At 37.7% G+C, this 22,784-nt stretch overlaps 1 protein-coding gene across 2 annotated transcripts in view; it reads left to right on the top strand.

Moving 5' to 3' along the window:
• Window positions 1-22,784, top strand: part of FBLN1 (fibulin 1) — an 82,433-nt gene that overhangs the window by 40,389 nt on the left and 19,260 nt on the right. Inside the window, exons 9-16 of one of the 2 annotated variants that reach the window (XM_040564728.1) lie at window positions 287-430; window positions 1,353-1,481; window positions 1,978-2,103; window positions 2,683-2,802; window positions 3,681-3,812; window positions 4,358-4,481; window positions 17,458-17,600; window positions 19,596-19,727. In XM_040564728.1, coding sequence (XP_040420662.1) covers window positions 287-430; window positions 1,353-1,481; window positions 1,978-2,103; window positions 2,683-2,802; window positions 3,681-3,812; window positions 4,358-4,481; window positions 17,458-17,600; window positions 19,596-19,727 — 1,050 coding nt within the window. Of the gene's footprint in view, window positions 1-286; window positions 431-1,352; window positions 1,482-1,977; window positions 2,104-2,682; window positions 2,803-3,680; window positions 3,813-4,357; window positions 4,482-11,976; window positions 12,422-17,457; window positions 17,601-19,595; window positions 19,728-22,784 lie in introns of those variants that run through there. The other variant, XM_040564738.1, reaches the window with a different exon arrangement.

Below are 22,784 nucleotides of genomic sequence, written 5' to 3'. Positions count from 1 at the left end.
GAATTCTTCATCATCTCTTTGTACATCTCGGGGGGGATGACTTGCAAAGGCCTTTAAACAAAGACAAATTCTATAGCCAATTTCCTCAGCTTTTGAATGGGATCTGGGCCTTTTGTACCTCTCCCAGTCTTCACCCCAGAGGCATAATATTGTTGAAGCTAAATGACACAAATGTTTGTGCTCCCATGAGCAGAGCTTTTCAAACCACAAGGGATGTAAGAAAAGCATCTTACCTGAAACATCATTAGACAGCAGATTGTTACATTGACTTACTGTACTCTTGTAGATATCAATGAATGCCTGAGCAACAACATGCCATGTCCAGCTGGGCAGATATGCATTAACACTGATGGTTCATACACCTGCCAGCGAATCTCACCCAGCTGTGGCCGAGGGTATCATCTTAATGAAGATGGAACGAGATGTGTAGGTAAGTAACAGTTCTGAAGGAAAAAAAAAAGTTTAAGGAAAATGAACCATTTATGTTTACTGGTTTCTTGGGCTCTGCCTAAGTTTCTCTTGTTCCCAGAATCAGTTCTTGATCCTGTTCTTTCCCTCATGGCAGTCACAGAAAGTGAAGAGTGACAAAGATCCTCTCTGTCTTTCAAATTACTCATAAAACACTAAGAAAAACAGAAGTGACAATTGCCCCCCCTCAAAACGGCATTGTCTGTGACTATACTAATATACTGGAACAATGCTGTGTGGTCTAAAATCTCCCCAATACATAGTTATAAAGCAAGGACCACCTGCCACATAATGTCTCTCAGAAGACACTCAAATAAGGTTGAAAGGCAGATATGCCGTGGGCTGGCATTTAACTAAGGTAGCTTTTGCAAAGAGAGGTATTTTGCCTGCATTTTTAATTATTGTAAATGTTTATCAAAGCACAACTGACTGTGGTCTTCTGACATCTTACCTTAGGTGAAGAAATAGGTTCCATGAATATTGAATATCCATAATAAAATAGTTTTGCACCTAATTTCCTCCAAAGATTATCTGATTTCTTGATTTCTTGTTTTTTTTTTCCTTCCCAAGTCCCATCAAGATCTACAGCACATGTATGAGAGATACCTCGTTCTGTAAGAATTTTACATTCAGAATTTTGCAATTATTACTCTGATCTTGTTGAAGCTAGGAGCTAGATCCAAGTCTCACTTTCTGTTTCAAAAGTTTACAACTACCACTAAAGAAAGCCCATAAAACACTTGTAAGGCAGCAAGAATTTATACTTTATTTTACAGATAGAAGGGACACGTAAATATGCATCTGAACTAAGAGTTAACATGTTGCTCTTCTCTCGGCTTGCATCCTCATAAGTGTACTTACAATCACATTTCCTTTTTTTATAGATTTGGATGAATGCTTATCTTCCAATCAGCCATGTGGCGAGGGACATGTTTGTATAAATGCCCCAGGCAATTATCGCTGTGAGTGCAAATCTGGCTATTCTTTTGATGTCATCAGTAGAACTTGTGTTGGTAAGTTGTACCTATCGACTTAAGTAAATCCAACCATGGCATTTTAAAAAATGAGCCTGTGTAAAGAATGTTATGGCTTTCTGCATAACCTTTCATCTAAATACAAAATTGACTACTGTATTATTTGTATAAATCTAATACTGTACTAAAGACGTGCTGATACTTCAAAGGAAGCTGTATTAGTATTGTCGACATGTTATCTGTTATCCTGCTAAAAGGTAAGATTATGAGAGTGCATGTAATTGTTTTCTGTGACTTTTTTTGTAGGCACCTACAGCAAAACATTCCTTTGGAAGATCAAAATGACTTTCTTCTTTAGATTGGCTAATTCAGTTATGCACAAGGGTACTTTTTAAATGGGCATTTTGGGTAAATCCTTCCCTCTCTAATTTTAAATCTGGAAGATAAAAATAAAACTCAAAACCATGGTCCTGTCCAGAGTACTACTTCAAGGAAGCCAGCCAATATATAGATCTCTTTATGTTTATTGTTGCAGATATCAATGAATGCAGACGCTATCCAGGCCGTCTTTGTGCTCACAAGTGTGAGAATACTCCTGGTTCCTACTACTGCACTTGTACCATGGGATTCAAACTTTCAGTTGATGGCAGGTCATGTGAAGGTATGGCTATATGCATTAGGTATACAGTGTGAGATGTAGCTTGTCACTGTTTAGCTATTCCTGTTTGATTTTAGCTCATAAGACTGCTCTGGATTGGTACAAGAAATCAACCCAATGTTGTCCCTTTGATAGCATGAATGCTGCTATGATTAATCAAGGCTGCTGTAGTCCACAATTCCAATATTTTGTCCTTTGGCTGGATCATGCTGAGGAGTATGTGTCTGTATTTACCGCATTTTCAAGTGATGTGACTAGATCAGATTCAAGGGTTTCACAACCAGCTTTGCTGATATCCAAATATAAAGATGCAGGTGTGGTCTTAACGACTCCCTCCAAGTCACGCACCTTGAAGGATAGTGGGAAATAATAGCACACAGTAACCTATACTACCAGACCCTCTTGAGAACAATACACCCAAAGCCCATTATTTCCAGTTTACTCAGTAATATGTAAACCATCCTTTTTTAATTATTAAAAAAAACAAAATACAAAGAAACCAAACTTTAGCCTCAGTCCTGTAACAGGAGTGACAAATACAGCAAGAAATTGGGGTTTCAGGTGTATAATTTTGCATTTCAGATTTAAATGAGTGTGAGAGCAGCCCCTGTAGTCAAGAGTGTGCCAATGTGTATGGCTCCTATCAGTGTTACTGCCGCCGTGGCTTTCAACTTAGTGACATAGATGGGATTTCATGTGAAGGTAAGAACTGTCTTTGCAGATAAAGGATTTGAGCATTTTCTGTTCATGCCATGACATACATAAACAGTTTAATAGACTCTTAATAGATGCATTTTAACATTTGATTCTGTTTGGTATTTTCCTGTGAAACTATGAAACTGTACTTAATAAAAGTCTCCCGCCCATGCCTTCGTCTAGAAATATCTCTGCTTGATTGTATGGTGTCAGCTTTGCTGTTTACATGGAACTATAACTTCACATACTTTCCTAACTGGTCAGAAATGTGCCTTTTTAAAAATTTTTGTTACTGAGCAACTAGCAGAATTTCTTGTCTTCAGCAAGTGAACATACAAACATGTTTGTGTGTTACATACGTAATATACAATATTATTACATGGTATTGTATATATCCTCCTTTTGTGGCTGGTTCTGAATTAATGTGTATGTAGGCTTTGATCAAGTAATAGGAGAATGTGGGTGTGACCCAGTGGACAAGATCTTGAAATTGAGCTATGATATCTAGGACTTAATACGCAGTAAGAACTTGGGCAAAACATCACAATTTCCTTTTTATTAAAACAGGGGTAATACTATTCCTCTCTGTCCCCTTAGTAAAGTACTACAATAATGTGTCACTGTATTTACAGTGTTATTACACATTTATAAGACAAAAGCAGACTGTTTCTTAGGCCCTTCGATTGCTTTTAATTTTCTTCATACCTCCATTTATTCCTGACAGCCTTCATTAGATAGTTGTGGCCCTAATCAATAATTGTTTTCCTTTTCCACTAGTTAGAATCATGAAATAGTGTTTCAATCTCACAGCATGAACACCATATATGTGCACTTAGTAAAATGCCTTGCAGACATAGTAAATTAGTGGTGTTTTCCTCTTGCAGATATTGATGAATGTGCTTTACCTACTGGAGGTCATATCTGTTCCTTTCGATGTATTAATATTCCTGGGAGCTTTCAGTGTACTTGTCCCTCCACCGGTTACAGGTTGGCACCCAATGCACGCAACTGCCAAGGTACGTTCAATGGCTTCAGGGAGATGTAACTGGATTGTGGGCTTCTGAAAAGTTCTAGAAAGGTTTTGTGTTTATAGTCCTGCAGCACTAAAAGTAAAACAGTCAGTATCAGCTTGAAATCTGGAGAGACCAATTTTTTATAATAAATAACGGGATCCAATAGAAATTTCTTTTACAGCCTATAGAATGCAGTAACGTTTTTATACTGCTCTTAAAGAATTTGAGCAAACTTAATGAAGATTCCCACTGTGAAATTATATGAATTAGTTTATCTGTTAAAAGGAAATACCATAATGCTGTAGACATTTCAGCAAATATTTAAGTCTTGCCCACTTAGTGGCACTGCTGCTCTTCCTTTTCTTGTTCTTGCCTGTTGGTTGGGTTAGTTTTCTTCCTTTTTGTTCTCCTGCTCTCCTTAATCCTGTAATAATGTTTAATTGCACCCCATATATTCTCTGGTACCTAAGGTGATACTTTCATCATATGGCACCTGCAAATAGAGGAAAGGCATGTGTTTAACCCACTCACCTTTTTCCATTTGGCAGATATTGATGAGTGTGTTGCAGAAACCCACAACTGCTCTTTCAATGAGACCTGCTTTAATATCCAGGGGGGCTTTCGCTGTCTGTCTTTGGAATGTCCAGAAAATTACCGCAAGTCTGGAGATACGTAAGTACTTTCTTTTCAAGGTACAATGTTTTTTTGGTGGCATATTCTCCTCACACTGCTGACTGAATATGTAACAGATTCTGGCAAATACATACTTTATTGGTTAGGCCTACCCCAAGTTTTGCACACATAGGTCTGGTCCTTTTCTCGTGGTCGTATTTCAGTCTAAAATAAAAAGGTATTCCTTTAAAAAGATGCCATGTGGCAATGGTTTGCATTATAATGTTCTCTAGAAGCATATGTTGATGTTCTCTCTCTGGCTACCTTGCAGCAAGCCTGTTAGGGGGATTACATTCAGCTTCAAAATTCTAACTTTTCTGTCACACTCAGCCTTTGCTTACTATTATACTCCAGTGGTAGAATTATCTCTTATGTTGGCTCTTAACCTAGGTCAGAGAAAGCTATTCTGGTCTTGAAAATATGAGACACAGATAGGGGAGGAGGGGTAGCTGGCAGCTCATTTACACCCATCCTATGGTGCTGGCAATGCTAGCTAGAAGCCATTTCAAAATTTTGGTAGCATAGCTATATGGCTGATGCAGATGACCGCTTTTCCACTTGCCCTATGGCTTTATGGCCATCCTGTACTCCTGTACTCTCTGTGTATCTCATACCCAGGTAAGTGTATGCATCAGCTTGAGAGGAAAGCTGGTAAATGACACTGGTTATCAGCTTGCTACTTTGCTCTTCACAATCAGTGTTCATATACCCACCATCTCTGTACCTTCTCTGTAGAATGAAGCTGGTGCTTCCAGCTTCCTCAGAGGGACTTTGTGGGGGTTGATTAGTTTCCATTTAAACCTTAAGCTGTAAAATGACATGTAAGTGGTATAGCAGATGTATTTGATCAGAATGCTGCGGAGGGATTTCATAGTATAAAAACAAATATTTATAAAATACGCTTTTGAGATGCATCAATAGTAATTAAATTTTAAGTTATGTTGATCTCATCAGTAAACAAGAAGTGCCTCATAATGCAGATGTATTGTTTATTTAATATCATGTGTTATTTGTATCTATCTTAATTCAAAAAAAAACCCACCTCATTTGCAATGGGCCACAAAGCAGAATTAGCAGATTTTTATTCTTATGGACATCCTAGAGTTGAAAAATTCATTTTATAAAATAGCTGTTAACACATATTCCATTTCATCTTCTTTCTTTTCTATATTTTTATGGATGTGTTGAAAGTAATGGCTATTTGAGATGTTAGGGATTTTTTTTGGAAGTAATAGGATGTCTGAATTGTTTTTCTGTCTGGGCTGTTGGAGCTCTATAATGACTTACTCTGCCTAACTCAGATTCATAGAGAGATTCTTCTGATGTGCTAGGGCTATAATTAGGCTGTGAATCAGAAACAAATCCTGTAGCTGCCCAGTAAAGTTCTAATTATTTTAAGTCTTTGAGTGATGATCTTGGATTTATTAGGCTTTCACCTCTTGACAGATTCAGACAAAGTTACTAAATATATTGTCAAAAATGTGCTTGCATAAACCAAAGAGAATACAAGTTAATTATCTGTATTGCAAAATGTCTAAGTTAGTTCAATGGGCAGATAGGTACTCTCCTACTTAGCCAGTTATTATTATTATACCAGCATGCCAGTATCAGGGTGTGTGTCTTGGGTTACTTTGTTCCCACCGGGGAACAGTTCCTTAAGATTGTTCTTTAGTGCCCTTTCTAATCCAAATTAATTTAAATATTCTTGTATAATTTTTGGCATATATAAGCCATCATAACTGATAGCTAGCATGTCTTTGTTAGCCCTTGCACGATAATGACATTAAATCACTTTTTCACCTAACCTTGTGCCAGGACTCTAAAATTAAAATATCTGGCTTCTTATATCATCCTATTTATTAGAAATACTGGTTTCTTCTATTTTTTATTCAAAACACATTCCAGTTTCACCAACTTGGCCTATCATAAGAAAGATAACATGTTTTCTATTCCCATCAAGTTGACGCACCATAGAACTTTTTACCCTATACCCCAAATTTTCTTTGGAACAGCTATAATTTAATAAGTCTCAGTCCTACCAATACAAGTTTGTACATTCTTATTTTTCCTTAAAATTCTTATGTACGGGCAACCACTCTCAGTGATCCAGAAACTTCCTTACCTAATAAATTTAAAGCAGAGATTTTTGCATGGCGGTTGTAGCAGAGGTGATTGTTGTTAGATGAGGTAATTGCAGGATTGTCAGATGCTATAGGCTGAAAGCTCAGAACAGCTTACAGATATTCTCAGCTTCATGAGCAAACACCCTGTGTAAACATCCCCAAAGACCAGCAAAGTGCCTGGCATGGTCTGGTTCTTAATGTAATAATTTTATTGATGGTCTAAACTATTTTGCTTAAATTCTGTATATATATTTTTTTTCTCATAAGCCTATAGGCTTGGTATTTTTCCAAGGATAATTATGATTTACAGCTACTCACAATAGGACTTGCTGCACTGCCCTTGCCAAACACTTTTTGTTATCAAATTGGATAACAAATAAATTCTCTTTTTGTAACACTGAAGTCAAACATTTGTAATATAAATTTAAGCCAGGAAAAATAGTAGAAAAGATAAAGAGCAGTTATGGCGGTGTGTCAGAAATATATGCTGCTTTGAGCTAGATTGGGAAATATTTTTGTATTTTAGACATGCCTGCATGTTATTAAGGTTGCCTGTTGTTTCTCATTATTAGAACCTGTTTTTAACTGCTTAGAATTTTGCCAAAACATAACCAGTGTCTGAAATTGTACATGCCAGGTGTCTAATTCAGGCTCAAGTTTTGGTAAATTTCTGCCAAAGCAGTTCACTCATTTCCAAGAACAAGGGTAGGCAGGAATACATTGGTTTGTGTGTTTAAGAAATTTCATTGATTAATTTATTTATTTTTTCGTTGAAGAGTTTGCTGTCAGATTTTGGAGCAGAAATCTGAAATTTGTTAGGGGATTACTTTTGCACTTTTTGTCATCCTTACCAAAACTCTGTGAAACTTTTAAAGTTAAAAATCTTTGCAAAATTGCAGCTAGCTCTTTTTCATAAACCTTATAAAAGAGGACCTGGATGGGTAATTACCCATGTGTGTCAAGCGAGTGTCAGGACTTCCTGGAGTATTTCTGAAAGGTGTTTAACTTTTGCTTAAAGTCCTTCAGTGATAAGGATTTCATAGCCTCTGTGTCAATCTGTGTTTGACTATCCTTCTCAACACAATTTAATTCCTCTTGTCAGTAGAGATGTCTTTCTGTTTTATTAGCAAACAATCCTCTTCCGATTTAGCAGACATGTGCCTCTTAAAGGAGTCTAAAATGTGCATGCACCAACTTCACAGACTGTCTGAGCCCATTCCCACAAATGGCCACAGGAAAGAAGCCTGATCTCTGTAATTTTAGCTACTACCTGTCCTGGGCCTGGCACTGCAGACCCTGACAGTCCCAGAGCCTCTTTCTTTTGTGCTTTTAAAGATAACCCAGACTTCATGAAAGGTGTTTCTAGCACAGATGAGAGAAGAGCCAACTCTGTAAGAAGGAAAGGCATACTTAGGGCGGAGGCTGAATGTAGGGACGGACAGATCTGAAGGTGTGAGCAGGTGAGGAAAATGAATCTAGGAGATGCTTGAGGGGTGGAGAGTAAACTTGTATAAAGAATTCAGAGACAAAGATGAAATAAACTATGGAAATCAGTGCAGGTTATGATGGGGAAAGGGTCAGGACCTTTCTGGTAAAGGGTGATTAATACCAGGTTTGGATGAAGACCATCAGAGCAAGGAATAGTTTGGGGTGGCTGCACAGAGATACTGAGGAAACGAGTATATGTTTTGGGACTAGGACTGTGAGACTGAAACTGAGAGGAACAAGTGTCAGCCGGGAGAGAATGGAGCAGGAAGAAGAGGATTGGCGCATTGTTGAAGATCCTGATGCCAGAGGTTTGAGTGAGCAGGAAGGGCAGTAAGCAAGGAAGGAGACCAGTTGGGAAAGATGGATGAATGAATCAAGGATCACAGAATCACAGAATGGTTATGGTTGTAAGGGACCCCTGGAGGTCATCTGGTCCATACATCCCTGCTAGGGCATAGGATAGCACATAAAGGCTCAATGCTGAGGGCAAAATGGAAATGGGTCTGTGTCTTCTATGGCTTAAAGCTCTTTGAAAGTTTTCAGCTCCAGATAGGAGGAACATGCAGAGCATATATCCACACTATCAAGGGAAAGCCTTTGTAGTGGAGTATATTGTAGGCGGTGCAGAAAATTGTTCCAGCTCTGGAAATCTGCAGGATTGAATTTCAGAAATGTGTAAAGTTTGGTAATCATACTTGGTTTGTCATTTAGCAAGTTGAGATGGTTTCCCTATATAAAGTAAATTACAAAACCATAGATCCTGAAAAAAAAATGTTCTTTTCCTTTCAGTGTATAAGAAAGTGTTGTAAACCATTCAACTTCTTTTGGCAAAATTGAATGAATTGCCTCTGTACCATGTGAAAACCAGGCTCAGAAATTAACAGGAGGGACGAATATTTTCTGTTAGATGTATTTATTCTCTAAGATAATATCTTTTTTGTTTTAATAGTTTAATTTTCCTTTATGAGTAACCAGTATTTGGTATGTAAAATTCAAACTACTAGTAATTTCTTGAAGCCAGCATTTCAGCCAAGTAAAAAAACAAAAGCAAAAACAAAAAAAAACTTAAAATTGAATAATTGAGCTAAATAGCAGTAAGCTAAAATAATCAGGAATTAATTCAGGAATAAGCATTCAACAGCACTATACACTTATTTTTCTAACCCACGCATTTCATTGCAGAGATCTGCTAAGATACATCTAAAACCCCCTCACTGCCAAGCGGTGTGCATTTCTCTGGCAGCATCACTATACCTCCTCCAGCCCTCCCCTTCTCCCACAGGTTCCCCTATGCTTGTGGCCACAGCGACGCATTGTGGTGGCCAGGCACAGTGGCTGCACGGCCACTTCATCCATCGTGAGATGCCACAGAGCTGCAGTGGCACCCAGGGTCTTGGGCTACTCATTCGTTACCAGTCGGCTGCTGAATTCCCCTACCATATGATTTTCTTCTTCCCACTGGTAGCATTTAAATAAGGTCTAGAGAGTACACCGTGATTTAAATGCTCATTGTTACTGCCTTTATGGTGCATGACCCCAGAATGAATTCTGGCTCTTGAAAGCAATAATATTTGCTCTCTCTTCTTTGTGGTTATTTGATGGAAAAATTAGCACACATTAACTAAACCCATAGTGAAGTGTGCAGTGTGTAGTGTGCACCACCAAAGAATAAGATAAAAGATGATGAATTTTGAGTAATTCTTACTCCTAGCCACAGGCACATCTGTCTCCACAAATAACTTTCTGAATCAACAGAATGTCCTTTTCCAAATCTTAGGAAGTTGAGAGATTTGAGGGTTTTTTGGTCTTTAAAAAAAAAAAAATCTGGTTATTACAAAACATGTTTTACTTTTATAAAAGAATTAAGTCATGGCATTTTTATGAGCATATTTGTGCTTCCGAAAAGATTACATGGAGAAAGCATTTTCAACTAAGATATTAACGTGTTGGCTTGCTTCATGATTTCAACAGAACCAAGTAGCTTCATTATTTTGACAAAATTAAGGAATTCTCTTTAGGGGAGTTAGTGATGACATTTCAGAAAAGAATGCAGAACTCACTATACCTGAAAATATTCCAGGAATATCCACACTTAATTAGACGACCATCCTGTGAAGACTTGTGTGTGATCTTTACACACATGAATAAAATTAAGAATGCATTAAAATCTTCAAAGAATTGCTTTGTACTTTGGGTTTGCAAGTGGTGTTAGAAGAGAACATAAAACACAAAATGCATTAACTGAAGAACTGAGGTTGCTTTTAACTACTCTTATTGAAAATGATTATTTTGCGTATAATTTTGGTACCAGCTACTCCTGTTAGGAGCTCAACTTAATGTGACAAAATAAAATAAATGAAATGGGCAGTCAGATTTCTTACCACACTGTGAGGTAATAAGAAGCAAACCATGCCTTCATGCTGGAGCATTTCTCTGTGAAGAAATGAATAAATAGGTTAGGTTCCAAAATCTCAGCCTGTGGATTGAATATTGTTACTGGGTTCAGAGACTCTTGTAGATACTTTTAATTGATTCATAGCTGCTCATGAGGCAAATTTGGAGCTAAATGCCTTACCTGATCATCCCCAAATTTTGCAGAGTCAACATTCAGCTCAAGTTGACATGTCTACCTCCACTTCCATGCATCTGTCTGAGAGGGTGTTCAGATACCAACTTGAATGTGGTGAATTGGGCATATCTTTAATCCTAACTTCATGTAATCTTTCCTTTTATGCAAATTTGTAACCACCTCTCAAACCCACCAGGTAGCATGATGTATCAGATCCTGATTACTGTGTTGGTAAACTACAATGTTCTTTATTAGCTGTGACATAAATACGGCATACACAGGTATGTGCATTGTACAAGACAAACTTTACTTCTCTCAGTAGCAGAAAGGTATGAGATTGCTCTCTTCATACAGATCAGGATTTCCAGTGCTGACATTGGGACTAAGTTCATTGTTCACTTTCAGCCTTCATAGTTAATCTTTTCAGTTCTCTGGACTTGTTGCTAGAATACAGTGCTTAGTGATAAGGAAAGAAAACAGCCATTAGCAGACCACACTTTTCTCACTCACCAGCATCATTCCTGTGATTTGAGCCTGTGTAAGGGTGGACCGAGTGTGTAGGACATGCTGGAGACATCAGGCTGTTGCATCTTTTTTCAGTTCTTGTTTAGATGTGTGTTATGTTGGTTCTCTTCATGGCACAGAAAAATACTCTGCTACATGAGAAGAAGGAAGATTTTTTTTTAAAGCAAATAAACCTGAATATACAGGCAGTGTTGGAAACAAGTTTTATGTTCCTCTGAATGCTGTCAGATGATGAATGTACATAGTGCAGTATCCATATTGTCTCTTCTCTCAGAAATACCAATTCCTTCTAACCCTACACTATGCATTTCAGAATACTTTGCTCAGTTTTAAAATCCAACTCTGAAAGGACATCCCAACTAGGACACAGTGAACTCAATAACCACTTAGGATCTTAGGATCTTTCGGACATATGTCCAGTCAACAAGAGAATAAAACTTAAACAACAACAAAAAAGCTGATGTTCTCCTGAGGAAGAGCTTAGCTGTTCAAATGCAGATAAACTCACCACTGCGGTGCCAGACTCAATCCATCTGTGCGTGCAAAGAAAGGGCAACATCTGACACACTTCTGAAAATGGCAACCCTCCTCCAAAAGCACCGACTGCAGACAAGTTCACCCCTATTTAATAAATGTCCATTTGCTATGTTACTGAGATGCCAGGCTGAAGAATGGATACAGTATGCAAGTCAACATATCTTTTCCCATCCCCACTGCCCTTGCTATCCTGTCACGCTTGCTAAATGTACGCTAATCTTCCTCTTGTCTTGTGTTCTCACTTTTCTTGCAGTCGCTGTGAGCGCTTGCCTTGTAATGAAAATAAGGAGTGCCAGAGCCTACCTCTGAGAATAACCTACTATCACCTCTCTTTTCCTACCAACATTCAAGTACCCACCGACATTTTCCGCATGGGCCCTTCCAGTGCTGTCCCTGGGGATAAAATACTGCTGTCCATCATCAGCGGGAACCAGGAGGGTTTTTTCACCACAAAAAAAGTGAACAACCACAGTGGCATTGTGGTCATGCAGCGGCAAATCACAGAGCCCAGAGACCTTCTTCTGACAATTCAAATGCAACTTACCCGCCATGGAACTATCAACACATTTATTGCCAAACTTTTTGTCTTTGTCTCTGCACAGCTTTGATCCCTAACTTTAAGGCATAAGTTGCTACATTTTCTCTTTTGAGAGTAGCTATTTTTTCCTCCAATTTTAATAAAGTTTTAGTTCATCTATTGCATGCTGCACTTGCATTTTATTTGCCATCATCATTACAGTTTTCCACCTTCCCCCATCACTGAACATCTCAATTTTGGGAGATCCTTGTGTGTACTGATATACACACAATACACACAATATATTTTATAATACTGTGTATTATAAAAAGCAGAAGTAGGTGTCCAAGAGGTTATTATCTGAATATATTGAGGACTAAAACTATTAATTTGATTTACACAATAGTGGAGTTGGTCTCATCTGATAATACACAGCTGCATATATTTAGGACTAAATTTTCAAAACAAGATAGATACATAATTTGCTGAGACATCATTAGAGAGTTTCATCACATGGGTGGCAAATGCATTTTTTGAAAATCAAAGTCTATCAAAATGTCATAACTTAGGTCTTTGGCATCTCAGAGATGCACCAGTGCACAAGTTGCTCTGAAAATGTGGAGCCAGATTCTCAAGTTGCACCAGTTACATTGCTGCTGTGTTACAGCCAGTGAGCCTGTGCTGATTTACACCAGGTGCAAATTGCACTTCTACCTTCCAAGGATGATATAAAAGAGAATCTTTTTTGTAAAATTTGTTCTAGAGATTTTTTCATCTTCTTTTCTGTGACATTTCCATGGAATTGTATAGCTAATGATGGCAAAATAACAATGGACTCCTAACAACACTCAGTTAGTAGCAGAGAGCTCCTGTCTATTTCACAGGCTGAGAATTGTCTACAGGAATATTTGAATAAGATACTGGTCTCATAATGCTTTTCTTTCTCTAACTTCCATATCAAACCTCATAAATATGCAACTATAAAGACTTCACCTGTCAAAGAAGCAGGCCTTAAAGTTGTCAGCTAGAATTCCAATATCCAAATCTTTCTTCCCTTACTTCTATGATGTCAAGAACAATGTAGACTATACAACTGGAATTTCTTTGGAATTATTCTGTTTCGCAAGCTGGAAGAGGACTTACTGTACTCTTCAATCCTTGTATTGGTAAATATTTAAAGCTCAGTTGCAGAGGTATGATCTACAAATTAGTGGTCTTTGACACCATCCTGGGCTCAGACATCTCTGTTCTACACAGGCAGAACAGTCAGTCCGCAGATGAGTGAGGAATAATCCGTGTGAAAATACATATTAAAAACACCTGCCTATGTGAATACAGACAGCACTGGCAAGGTACTAGGTTAGAAACTGGGAGCCATCTAAACCAAGATCACAAATCTTAGTCACCTGAACACAATTATTTTATTAGCTGTAAGCTGTGGGCTCTTGGGCTTGTTGTAAGCCAAGGACTAGACTGGGACAATTGCAGCACTCTGCCAGAGTATTACATGTTCCCTAAGGCAAAGTTTATCCCAGCTGGCTGACAGGAGTTCAAGTCCCAAGAGGAATGCCAATGTTTAATGAGTCTGTTGATGCATACTTATAAGGCTGCCAGAAGTTGCCAGTACGGATAGAGTCCCCACTTTAAATGTTGAAAGCACAAGCCCATTCGACTTGAGCTAATGAGGTTTCTTACTGGCACAGAAGATACTTGTATATAACTGCCCTCTGGCTACCAGTTCATTATGAGGCCATAATTAAGTAGGACAAAGATTCAAAAATATACTTCATTTTTGCGAGCATTAATATATATTTGTTTGGCAGGAAAAGAAGGAAGTGTGAGAATTTGGCCCTCAATATTGAAAAACTCTACCATATTCTATCATTTTATTGCATTCAGCATGTAACTCAGCAGCACAGAGCTCAGTATTAGATGCTTCAATGCTGTAGTGTAGCTGGAATTTTTGGGAATGTGTCATTATGTAGCACCACTTATGTGCATGGTTCTTTCCAATGAAAATGAAATCAGAGATCCTGGTCCAAAGAACTTACTTATTGAATCCAACAGAGAATATGACAATGAATGTCACCAGAACCCAAAAAGAAAGAAAAAAATGTATTCAGGAAAGCATTATGTACAAACCAATCAGTGCAACTGAGTTGTTTCTTAATTTACTTCTTTTATAAAAGAAAAAAAGTCTGCAGGAGGTAACAACTCCAAAACTGCAATTTGTGATAGAGGAGGCAGCTCCAAAGAAAAATTTGAGTAAATAAAGTTCTTAGCACATAGGAAGAAAGTTTTGTCAATCATAGTATCCACAATTGGAGGACGTGGGCAAAAAGGAAGTTCTCGGCTAGCTAAAAGATCAAATGCAAAGATGATGTGTAAGGATAAAGGAAGATGTATGTTGAAAGCAGAGCACATCATTAATAGTAACTATGGAGAATTTGGAATGGATACTGGTTGACAAATTGTTCCAGAAGATGTTTAAAGGTGTGCAGTCAAAGCAATGGTAGAGAAAAGTGTTACTAACTGCATTCTGGATAACCTGAAACAATTTGTAGAGATACCGAAAGAAAGATCAGAGAATCAGGCGGTGGAAAATGAAAGCACAAACTCAAGTTTAATGGTGAGGACAGAGTACACGCAAAATGTACATTTTGTGTACACAAATACACACACAAAAAATGTGTATTTTGTGTTTGGACAGACACAAAAATTGAGGGATTTTTAAGAGGGGAGAGAAGCAGTGTAAAGAAATAGAGCTGACACAAAATTTTGTCATGTATCTAGTTACAAGCTGACTGAATCTAGAAACTAGCTTTAGTTAGTAACTAGCACAGATCACTTGTGATCGTGGTGATCCTGTTTCTATCCACAAGGTACCTAATTCATGTCAGAATGCTTTATTCCAGTGAATCAGAAGGGAGAATTTTGAACATAAATCTTACTTAGGACTTCATCATAAACAAATTAATTACTTTGTTGGATGAGAATTTCAGAAATGTTTGTATTTGTCAAATGTTCCAGCTGAAGTCGAAAGTAAGGCTCCCTTTCCTTCCCAGGAAGGAACAAAAGCAGAGTCATACTGAACATTTAAGACACTCCCACCAGAATGTTTTTGCATACAAATCTTTCTATCTAACTACAGCTTTGAAAATCTAGGGCACTGTACATATTGTACCATTACTTCATTAGTCATGAAGGCCTAAAACGAATTACACAAGCCACTGATTATTGATGTCCCTCAAACCTTTAGAAGATGCCATTGCTATTCTATAAGGCAAAGAGAAGAACTTTTAAAGAAGTGTTTCAGGATTCATAAACACGTTATTGAAGGTAAAACCAACCTGACTTGGCTGTTGTGACCGCAGCTCACAGATGGAAGATTCAGCTTTTGTTTGTACGTCTGTATATATGTAAACATCTACTAAACTCCCATATGAACAGTAGAGAAAAAAAAGAGGGAGAGAGAGAAACAAACACGATTGATACACATTTTGCCTCAATTCTATTTGTTATGCATTTTGAAATAGACTATTTTACACTGGATGTGGTCTATGTAATTTAGCTCATCCTTATTGTAAAGATGCAAGAGTCAGCTTGCTGGAAGTCCTTTCTTAACTTGGCATCTAGAGTTTAAAATAAGTGGGTGGAATTTGTTATCGTAGGTTAGACTATTATGTCCATATATACAGAATTAATTTGTTCTAAAATGACCAGCGTGAGGCATTTCAGCAGAAAGTCCTGTTCTGTCTCCTATGAGATATCTAGGAAATCATGAAATTTTGTATCTAGATGAAGGTGAGAAGTAAAAGATCTCTCCTGACCTGTATCTCCATTCTTTAGCTTCACTCTGAACGCATTAACTATGGAATGAGAATAACAAGCCAGACTCAGCTGGTGTAAATTAACCCAGCTACATTGCCTTCCCTTAGACTATGCCAGTTCACATCTGTTGAAGCATGATTTCCTTAATGTTGATTCATGTTTTCTCTTTTATCCTTACTTTAGCTTCATACAATATCAGCATGTTTGGCTTTGCTTTCTTTGATGAGCAAATGTGGGTAGCATATAATAAGAAGTTACTGATGTATTTATTATTAATAGGGCCATAAAGTTCCTTTGAACATTTGAAAAAAGATAGCTTGTAGGTGTGGAGTTGGGTAACACATTTTGAAAAGAGTAAGAACCATTTGTTTCTAGAGGTATCTTACAAACTAAAGCTTCCATTTTTTTTCCCTTTTAATCAGTGAATTTTTCTTCCTTTTAATCTTTTAATTCCCTCCCTCTGACACTGCAGTCTTTTCTTTCTTCCACTTAGAAATATGAAGAAATGGGCAGGTCAAAGTTGAGAGCGTTTGTGGGGCTTAGTCACATTGTAAGTCCCAGCACAGCCCTTTCATCTCTCATGAACACAGACCGGGTATTGTGTGAAGTTCTTGAACTGTAAGTGACTTTAAATTCACTCTGGTGGACAAGGGTGAGAAGAAGTCATTTAACTTTTAATAGACTTTCAAGGACGAATGAGCAGCTGGTTGAGATGGAATATGAAATGACCCTTACCACTTCCCCAAACTCAGAATTCAATCTTTTGAGGTTTTAAATAAGGTGGTTAACTGTTTTCCTCCCCCAGTTTCCATTCCTCTGTGTTTTCTCAGTTTAGATGGAAAGGGGTGTGTGTGTGAAAAAGACTGAAAAGAGGCTTTTCTGACTCTTGCTGCACCGGAAATTGTGAAAGAAAGTGGGCCCTTCTGACACTTCCTGACAGATTTCCAGAATGGAAACAATTGTTTCTGCTTTATATGAGTGATATCAAGTGGAATACAAAGAGGCTTGTGTGAATAAGTGTAGCTCTTCTGAAGTCGGTGAGACCATGACAAGGCACCGCAGCTGAGGACCTGGGCCTAGTCCTTTGGTCCTGTTTGTACTTGTAAGGAGACTTTACTTGGTATCCTACGCACTACAATTCTCCCTATTTTTGCATGCCTGGCTTGACAAGTTGGGTTTGAGGGGATTTTGACAACAACTGTTAGCCAAGCCAAATTTTTCTGTGGTCCAACAGTTCTGGTGATCTACTTAAGTCTGTCTTAAGTTTTTTAAGGTAAAATATCAGTTTATATATCAGTTTTATATCAGTTTCTAGCTCCCCAGACTGCAAAACACAAAGTGATTTATTTTCAGGATATATATGCATCTCTCTCTTGTTTCTCTTAGTGTCAGACTTGAAAAGACAGATACTATCCGTTGCATTAAGTCTTGTCGACCAAACGATGTCAGCTGTGTGTTGGATCCAGTCCACACAATTTCCCACACTGTCATTTCACTACCCACGTTCAGAGAATTTACAAGACCTGAAGGTAAGTGGTTTCTTCCTTGTTCCATTTAATAGACTACAACATGTAAAACCTCCACCGGAAATCCTTGCCTAAAGCCAGACTAGCTACCAGTGCAGTAAAATGTTTGCACAGTTCAAAATTACAGTGTACTATTCCTTTAATTAAAACCTTCAATATCTAGGAGTTTTAATTTTATGGGAAAAAAAAAAAGAAAAAAAAAAAAAGGTCTGAGCTCTAACTCATACAGCTTCCCAGTATAAGGAAATAGGAAATACTCAGTCTAAATTCCCCTTTACATTTACTCACATAATAACAGTGTACCCCATGACTTCTCTCTTCCCTCTTTTGCACATTTTGCTATAGGAAGTAGGTATTCTTTATATTTCTCTCATCTGTTTATGGTCTGTTGCTTGCTATTGGCAAGTGACTTGTTCCAATTGTATGGCCTTTATCTCCATGTAGGCCGTAAATCACAAAATACAGTATATATTTATACATCTAGTACTCTGATTTGCTGACTTTTGACCTATGAAAAAATAGTGTTACTTTTAAAAATATAAAATAAAAGAAGGGAAATTCCTATAAAATAAAGGAAGGGAAGGACTGGCCAGAAAGCTTTTAGGTATCATAGTGAGCAGCTGCTCAGTTGTACAAAGGGAGTTTTCCAACCCAACATGGTGCACTTTGATGGACATTTTTGTGTATTTCTTCAGCTTCTTCAGCCTCTGCAGTCTCTGTGAGACTTCAAGTCCTCACTTTGCCTAGTTCACATATAAATTTACAGATTGAGAGGCAATTTTTGCTACTTGGCATTTGTATTCACTTTCTGGTGCCTTCTCTGGGGATTGCCTACATATCCAGAGGTGGGATGACTGCCTTCACCTCAGCTTCTGTAATGCAACGTATTTCATGATGAAGGTACAGGGAGAGAAGAAGAGGAGGGAGGGTGGGAAGATTATTTTGGAAAAGTTTTTAAAGATCTTAAATCTCTGTTTCTGATCCATCCAGAGTCTCAGCTTTGCTTCCTCAGGAAGCTGTCCTAAATGAGAGCCAAAGCTGACTCTTCATTTTTCTATCAGTCACTCTCAACCCCTTCCAGGCTGAAGGAGTAGGGCAAGAGGCATCCCAGCTGTTGTTCATATAGGAACAATTTAGCCACCAATAACATGGATGTATAGAGCTGCTGTAAATTGCATCAGGCCTGTTTCAGGCCTTAGCTGGTCCTACATCACAGAGAATGGAGGAATGCCCCATAGCCACTTTTACTCCCATACACACCCTGTCAGCTTTACCAGGTGTACCGGCAGCAGAGCTAAGGATTTGGCCCAGGATGCTTCCCAAACAGTTCCCTCATTAGTCCATCGTGATTTAATAAAAAGAGATGAGGCTTAGCAATCTGAGAGTAATACCAGAGCCCAGAAGATGTTCTTTAATTCAGTGCATGGCCTTGGGTGAATTCTTACAGCTCCATGGTTTAGTTTCATCATCTGTAGAGCAAGGATAATAATATGAATAATAATACTTACCTCCTTCACAAGAAGCTTGAAAACTAACCTAAATCCCTCCTCCAACACTGAAAAGGACTCTACAATTTGTAGTGTCAATATTCGTGCAACTGCCTAAGGGAATCAGAGTTCAGGGTCTATCTGTTTCGTCCCCCTCCACTCCCTACCCTGTGAATACTTAGTGTTGTCCTTTCTATGTACATGCTAGAAGTCTGACTGATTTCTGAGTGGTCTTTCTGGACTGTAAAGTAACAGTGTTTTGGCTTCAGGGCTTCTTGGATGCTGCAGGAGGAGAAAATAAATCTATCTGAATGTTCTCTTCTTGCAAAAGTTCTTTCTTTCTGTTCTAAAAGACAAACTGTCCAAGGGAAAGGCAGGGGAGTATTTGTCCTCCACTGGCTTTGAGGACAAGTCATTCTGGGTCAAATGATGTTGTTTTGTTTTGTTTTGTTTTTTTTCAGTGATATTTTCACTACTTCTCAGTACACTCTGTGATACCCTTTATTTGCAGAGATTATTTTTCTTCGTGCCATCACACCTACATATCCAGCCAACCAGGCAGATATCATATTTGACATAACAGAAGGAAATTTAAGAGATTCCTTTGATATCATCAAGCGTTACATGGATGGTATGACAGTGGGTGAGTAGACAGTTTTCTGCTTACAGTACACTTTCTTGTCTCAATAGTATTATAGAACAAGGTCAAAGAAATTGAGCAATTCTTTTACACCTTGATTTTCAAGCCTCTATTGATTTAAAATTCTCCCTCTCCAGTCCAATATGCCTAATTTGAACTTACATCAACGTTTTTTTTTAAATTCAAAACACCAGAGGCCGAACTTTAATTTGAGAAGCGTTTTGACTTTTTTCAGAATTAACTCTAATTACCAATGCAAATGGCTTAGCTTTAAAATTATGGTGTTTGTCCATTATAATCAAACCAAATATAAAATATGTAGTCTGTCAACAAAGACGCTGTAAATTTAATTAACTGTTCTTTCATGTTTAAACAGCATGGCTTCAATTTTTTGGATAATAATCAAATCTTTATAGCAAGACTAATTTACTGAGTCTGTTCCCTGTTTTGATATTAAATGACAGCCTTGTTCAGTTTTAAATAAATATCTTTCTGTTGAGGATAAAAGGGATCTGTCACACACTGTGGTTTAGAAGAAACTTAAAAAGGAGTTTTACCTGTGTATGTGGGTCATGCGGCTAGACCTGCATCTCGTCACATAGGAGGGAGGGGCTGCAACACAACCTGGGGTCATACCCTTTGGTAGGTTTCTTTCAGAGCAAGGCTCTTTGGCAGGATATAATGCATACTGTATGAAGCAGCATGTAATCCATCGTATCCTAGTATATTACATATGTGCATACAGAAATATATTTACAGTGTTTAATGTAGCTTGGCTCTCACTCTGGGACCCAACATACCCATTTGTAGCTGGCAAATGATGTGAAGGTCACAGAGCAGGAGCAGGTCCCAGCTGTTCTGCCCCATGTGAATCACTAGTGCAGTGGCAGGGGAATATTCTGTGATTCTCATGCTCAGAGAATGAATATGCCGGGTCTGGCTTATTATATAGTAGTATTTGATTGCTCTTTATTAATGAAATTTTATTTTTGAAATTTTATAGTATATAATAATAATAATATAATATAATAATATATATAATATATATTATATATAATGATATATATAATAAATAATATAATAATATATAAATTTTATAATATTATTGAAATTTTATTTATGAAAATAAAGGACCGCAGTTGCCAGTGAAGACTTGTGCTTCATGACATGAATGTGCAGGTTCTGCTCAGATTTATACATGTGCTTTTGGGCTTCCTAGCAAGATTTGTCTGGATGGAAAGAAAAATCGTTGCTGTGCTTCTTAGTTTTGTGAAGAAGCCATATTTAGTGCGATCTGAAGGTGGCACTGTTGCATTTCGGAAGCGTGATCGTATAGGGTCAGCTGTGCAAAGCTTTTATGAACTACAGATAAAAATCGTAAGTCATTAGGTTTATATTTCTTTCTTTATCAAACAGAAGTATACGTGTGAATGCTGAGAAAGAGGGAGAGTCTGTTAAAGCAGGATGATAAGATTACAAATTTCAGGTATTGGGTTGACTCTTTAAAAGAGTATAAATGTTATCAGATCCCACAGTAGTTAGTTTGCTTTTCACGCTGTGTGCTTCTTTCTGTCTAATATAAGAAAGAAGAATGTGTTTCAAAATTTGACTGGCCAAGGCATTTGCCTGGGGGAAACGTTTCCATTTTGAATAATAGGACTGCTTGTCAATAGTATTTTACTTTGTAAACTGGATATATACCTCACAGTGTTAGGAGAGAAAGAATATTCTTCTGTACCAGGTTGAAAGGATATGATATATGCCTAAGTACATTCCCAGCTCTGTGAAAGAGTTGGGCAATGGTTTCTTGACCTCAGTTCCCCCATGTGCAACATGGAGATGATAAAACATGCCTACTACTGTCTTAATTAATTCTTGTATGTAAGAGTCTTAATTAATTCCTTTATGTAAAAGTACCTTCAGATTAATGGATGGAAGTTGCAAAGTAAACTGCCTGCAGCAGAATTGGAAAAGGAAAAACAAAACAAAAACCCAACTGATATTACCTGGAGGGGCAGGGGATCAGGACAGCACATTGTATGTGTGAAATTAGGATTGCAAATAATTCTGCCAGCAGCAGTTCTGCTGCTCCCATCATAATATCGTTTTTCTTTTTATTAATAATCAGAATGTTAGGTGTTCCCATAAAAATGCTGGGAAATTTTCAAGACAAATAGGTAAGATGGGATCCTAGTCCACAGGAATTCACAAAGTGAGTCCCTTTTATAAAGAAGGGGGAAGGGCTTGTATAGGGATGGAATGAGAGGAAGGACGTAGGTGATATCAGAAAAATTTATTGGTTGTACCATTAAATTTTAAGAACATAAGAACTGTGGGGATGTAACATAAGAACTCTAGCAGAGAAAATGTCCAGGTAGCCCAGTAACCAGTGTCCAACATGGGCCAGTAACGGACAGGTATAGTGGAATCGTTCTCCAAAGATAATGGTCCAACTACTGCAATCATCAGTTTATATGCTTCTGGGAGTACACATCTGGACTGCCTAATGACACATTATGGATATATTCCTCTTGAATCTGTTCAGTCTCTTTTTAAGACTTTTTTTTTTGCTGCTGATAATAAAACAGATGCATGGGTAAAAATACTAATAAGCATGTTTAATATTCTGTTGTAATATTTCAGGAGAAAAGGCCAGTGTAACAAAGCTATTTTATCTGCTAATGGAAATTAGATCACCATTAGGTGACCATTCTCTACAAGAGTAAACACAGAAAGCCTCTACAGGAGTATTTTTTTTTTAAGAAAAGACATCAACTAGCTCAGAGAGAGATGAAATGCATAAGAGCATACGGAAAAAGCAGGCAAATATATACTAATCTTACTGAAAGAGCTGAGTGTAATAAACTCTGACTTGATTTTAGAACAGAGGAAACCAATGAGGGGATTCAAAGAAAGGAGGGAACACTGGTAAGAGTGGGAGAAAAGACAGATAAAACAACTATGAAGATGTTCTTACAGAAGTCTTTCATTTTTAGAATGTTTTTGCTAGTTTGTCACAAACAAGGAGAGAGATGACTGCTTAAGAAGGAACTGCACCTA

The sequence above is a fragment of the Cygnus olor genome, chromosome 1 (assembly GCF_009769625.2).
Source record: "Cygnus olor isolate bCygOlo1 chromosome 1, bCygOlo1.pri.v2, whole genome shotgun sequence".
Taxonomy (NCBI): Eukaryota; Metazoa; Chordata; class Aves; order Anseriformes; family Anatidae; genus Cygnus; species Cygnus olor.
Note: the sequence above shows the minus strand (reverse complement) of the source record. Positions and strands in the feature narration are given on the sequence as shown.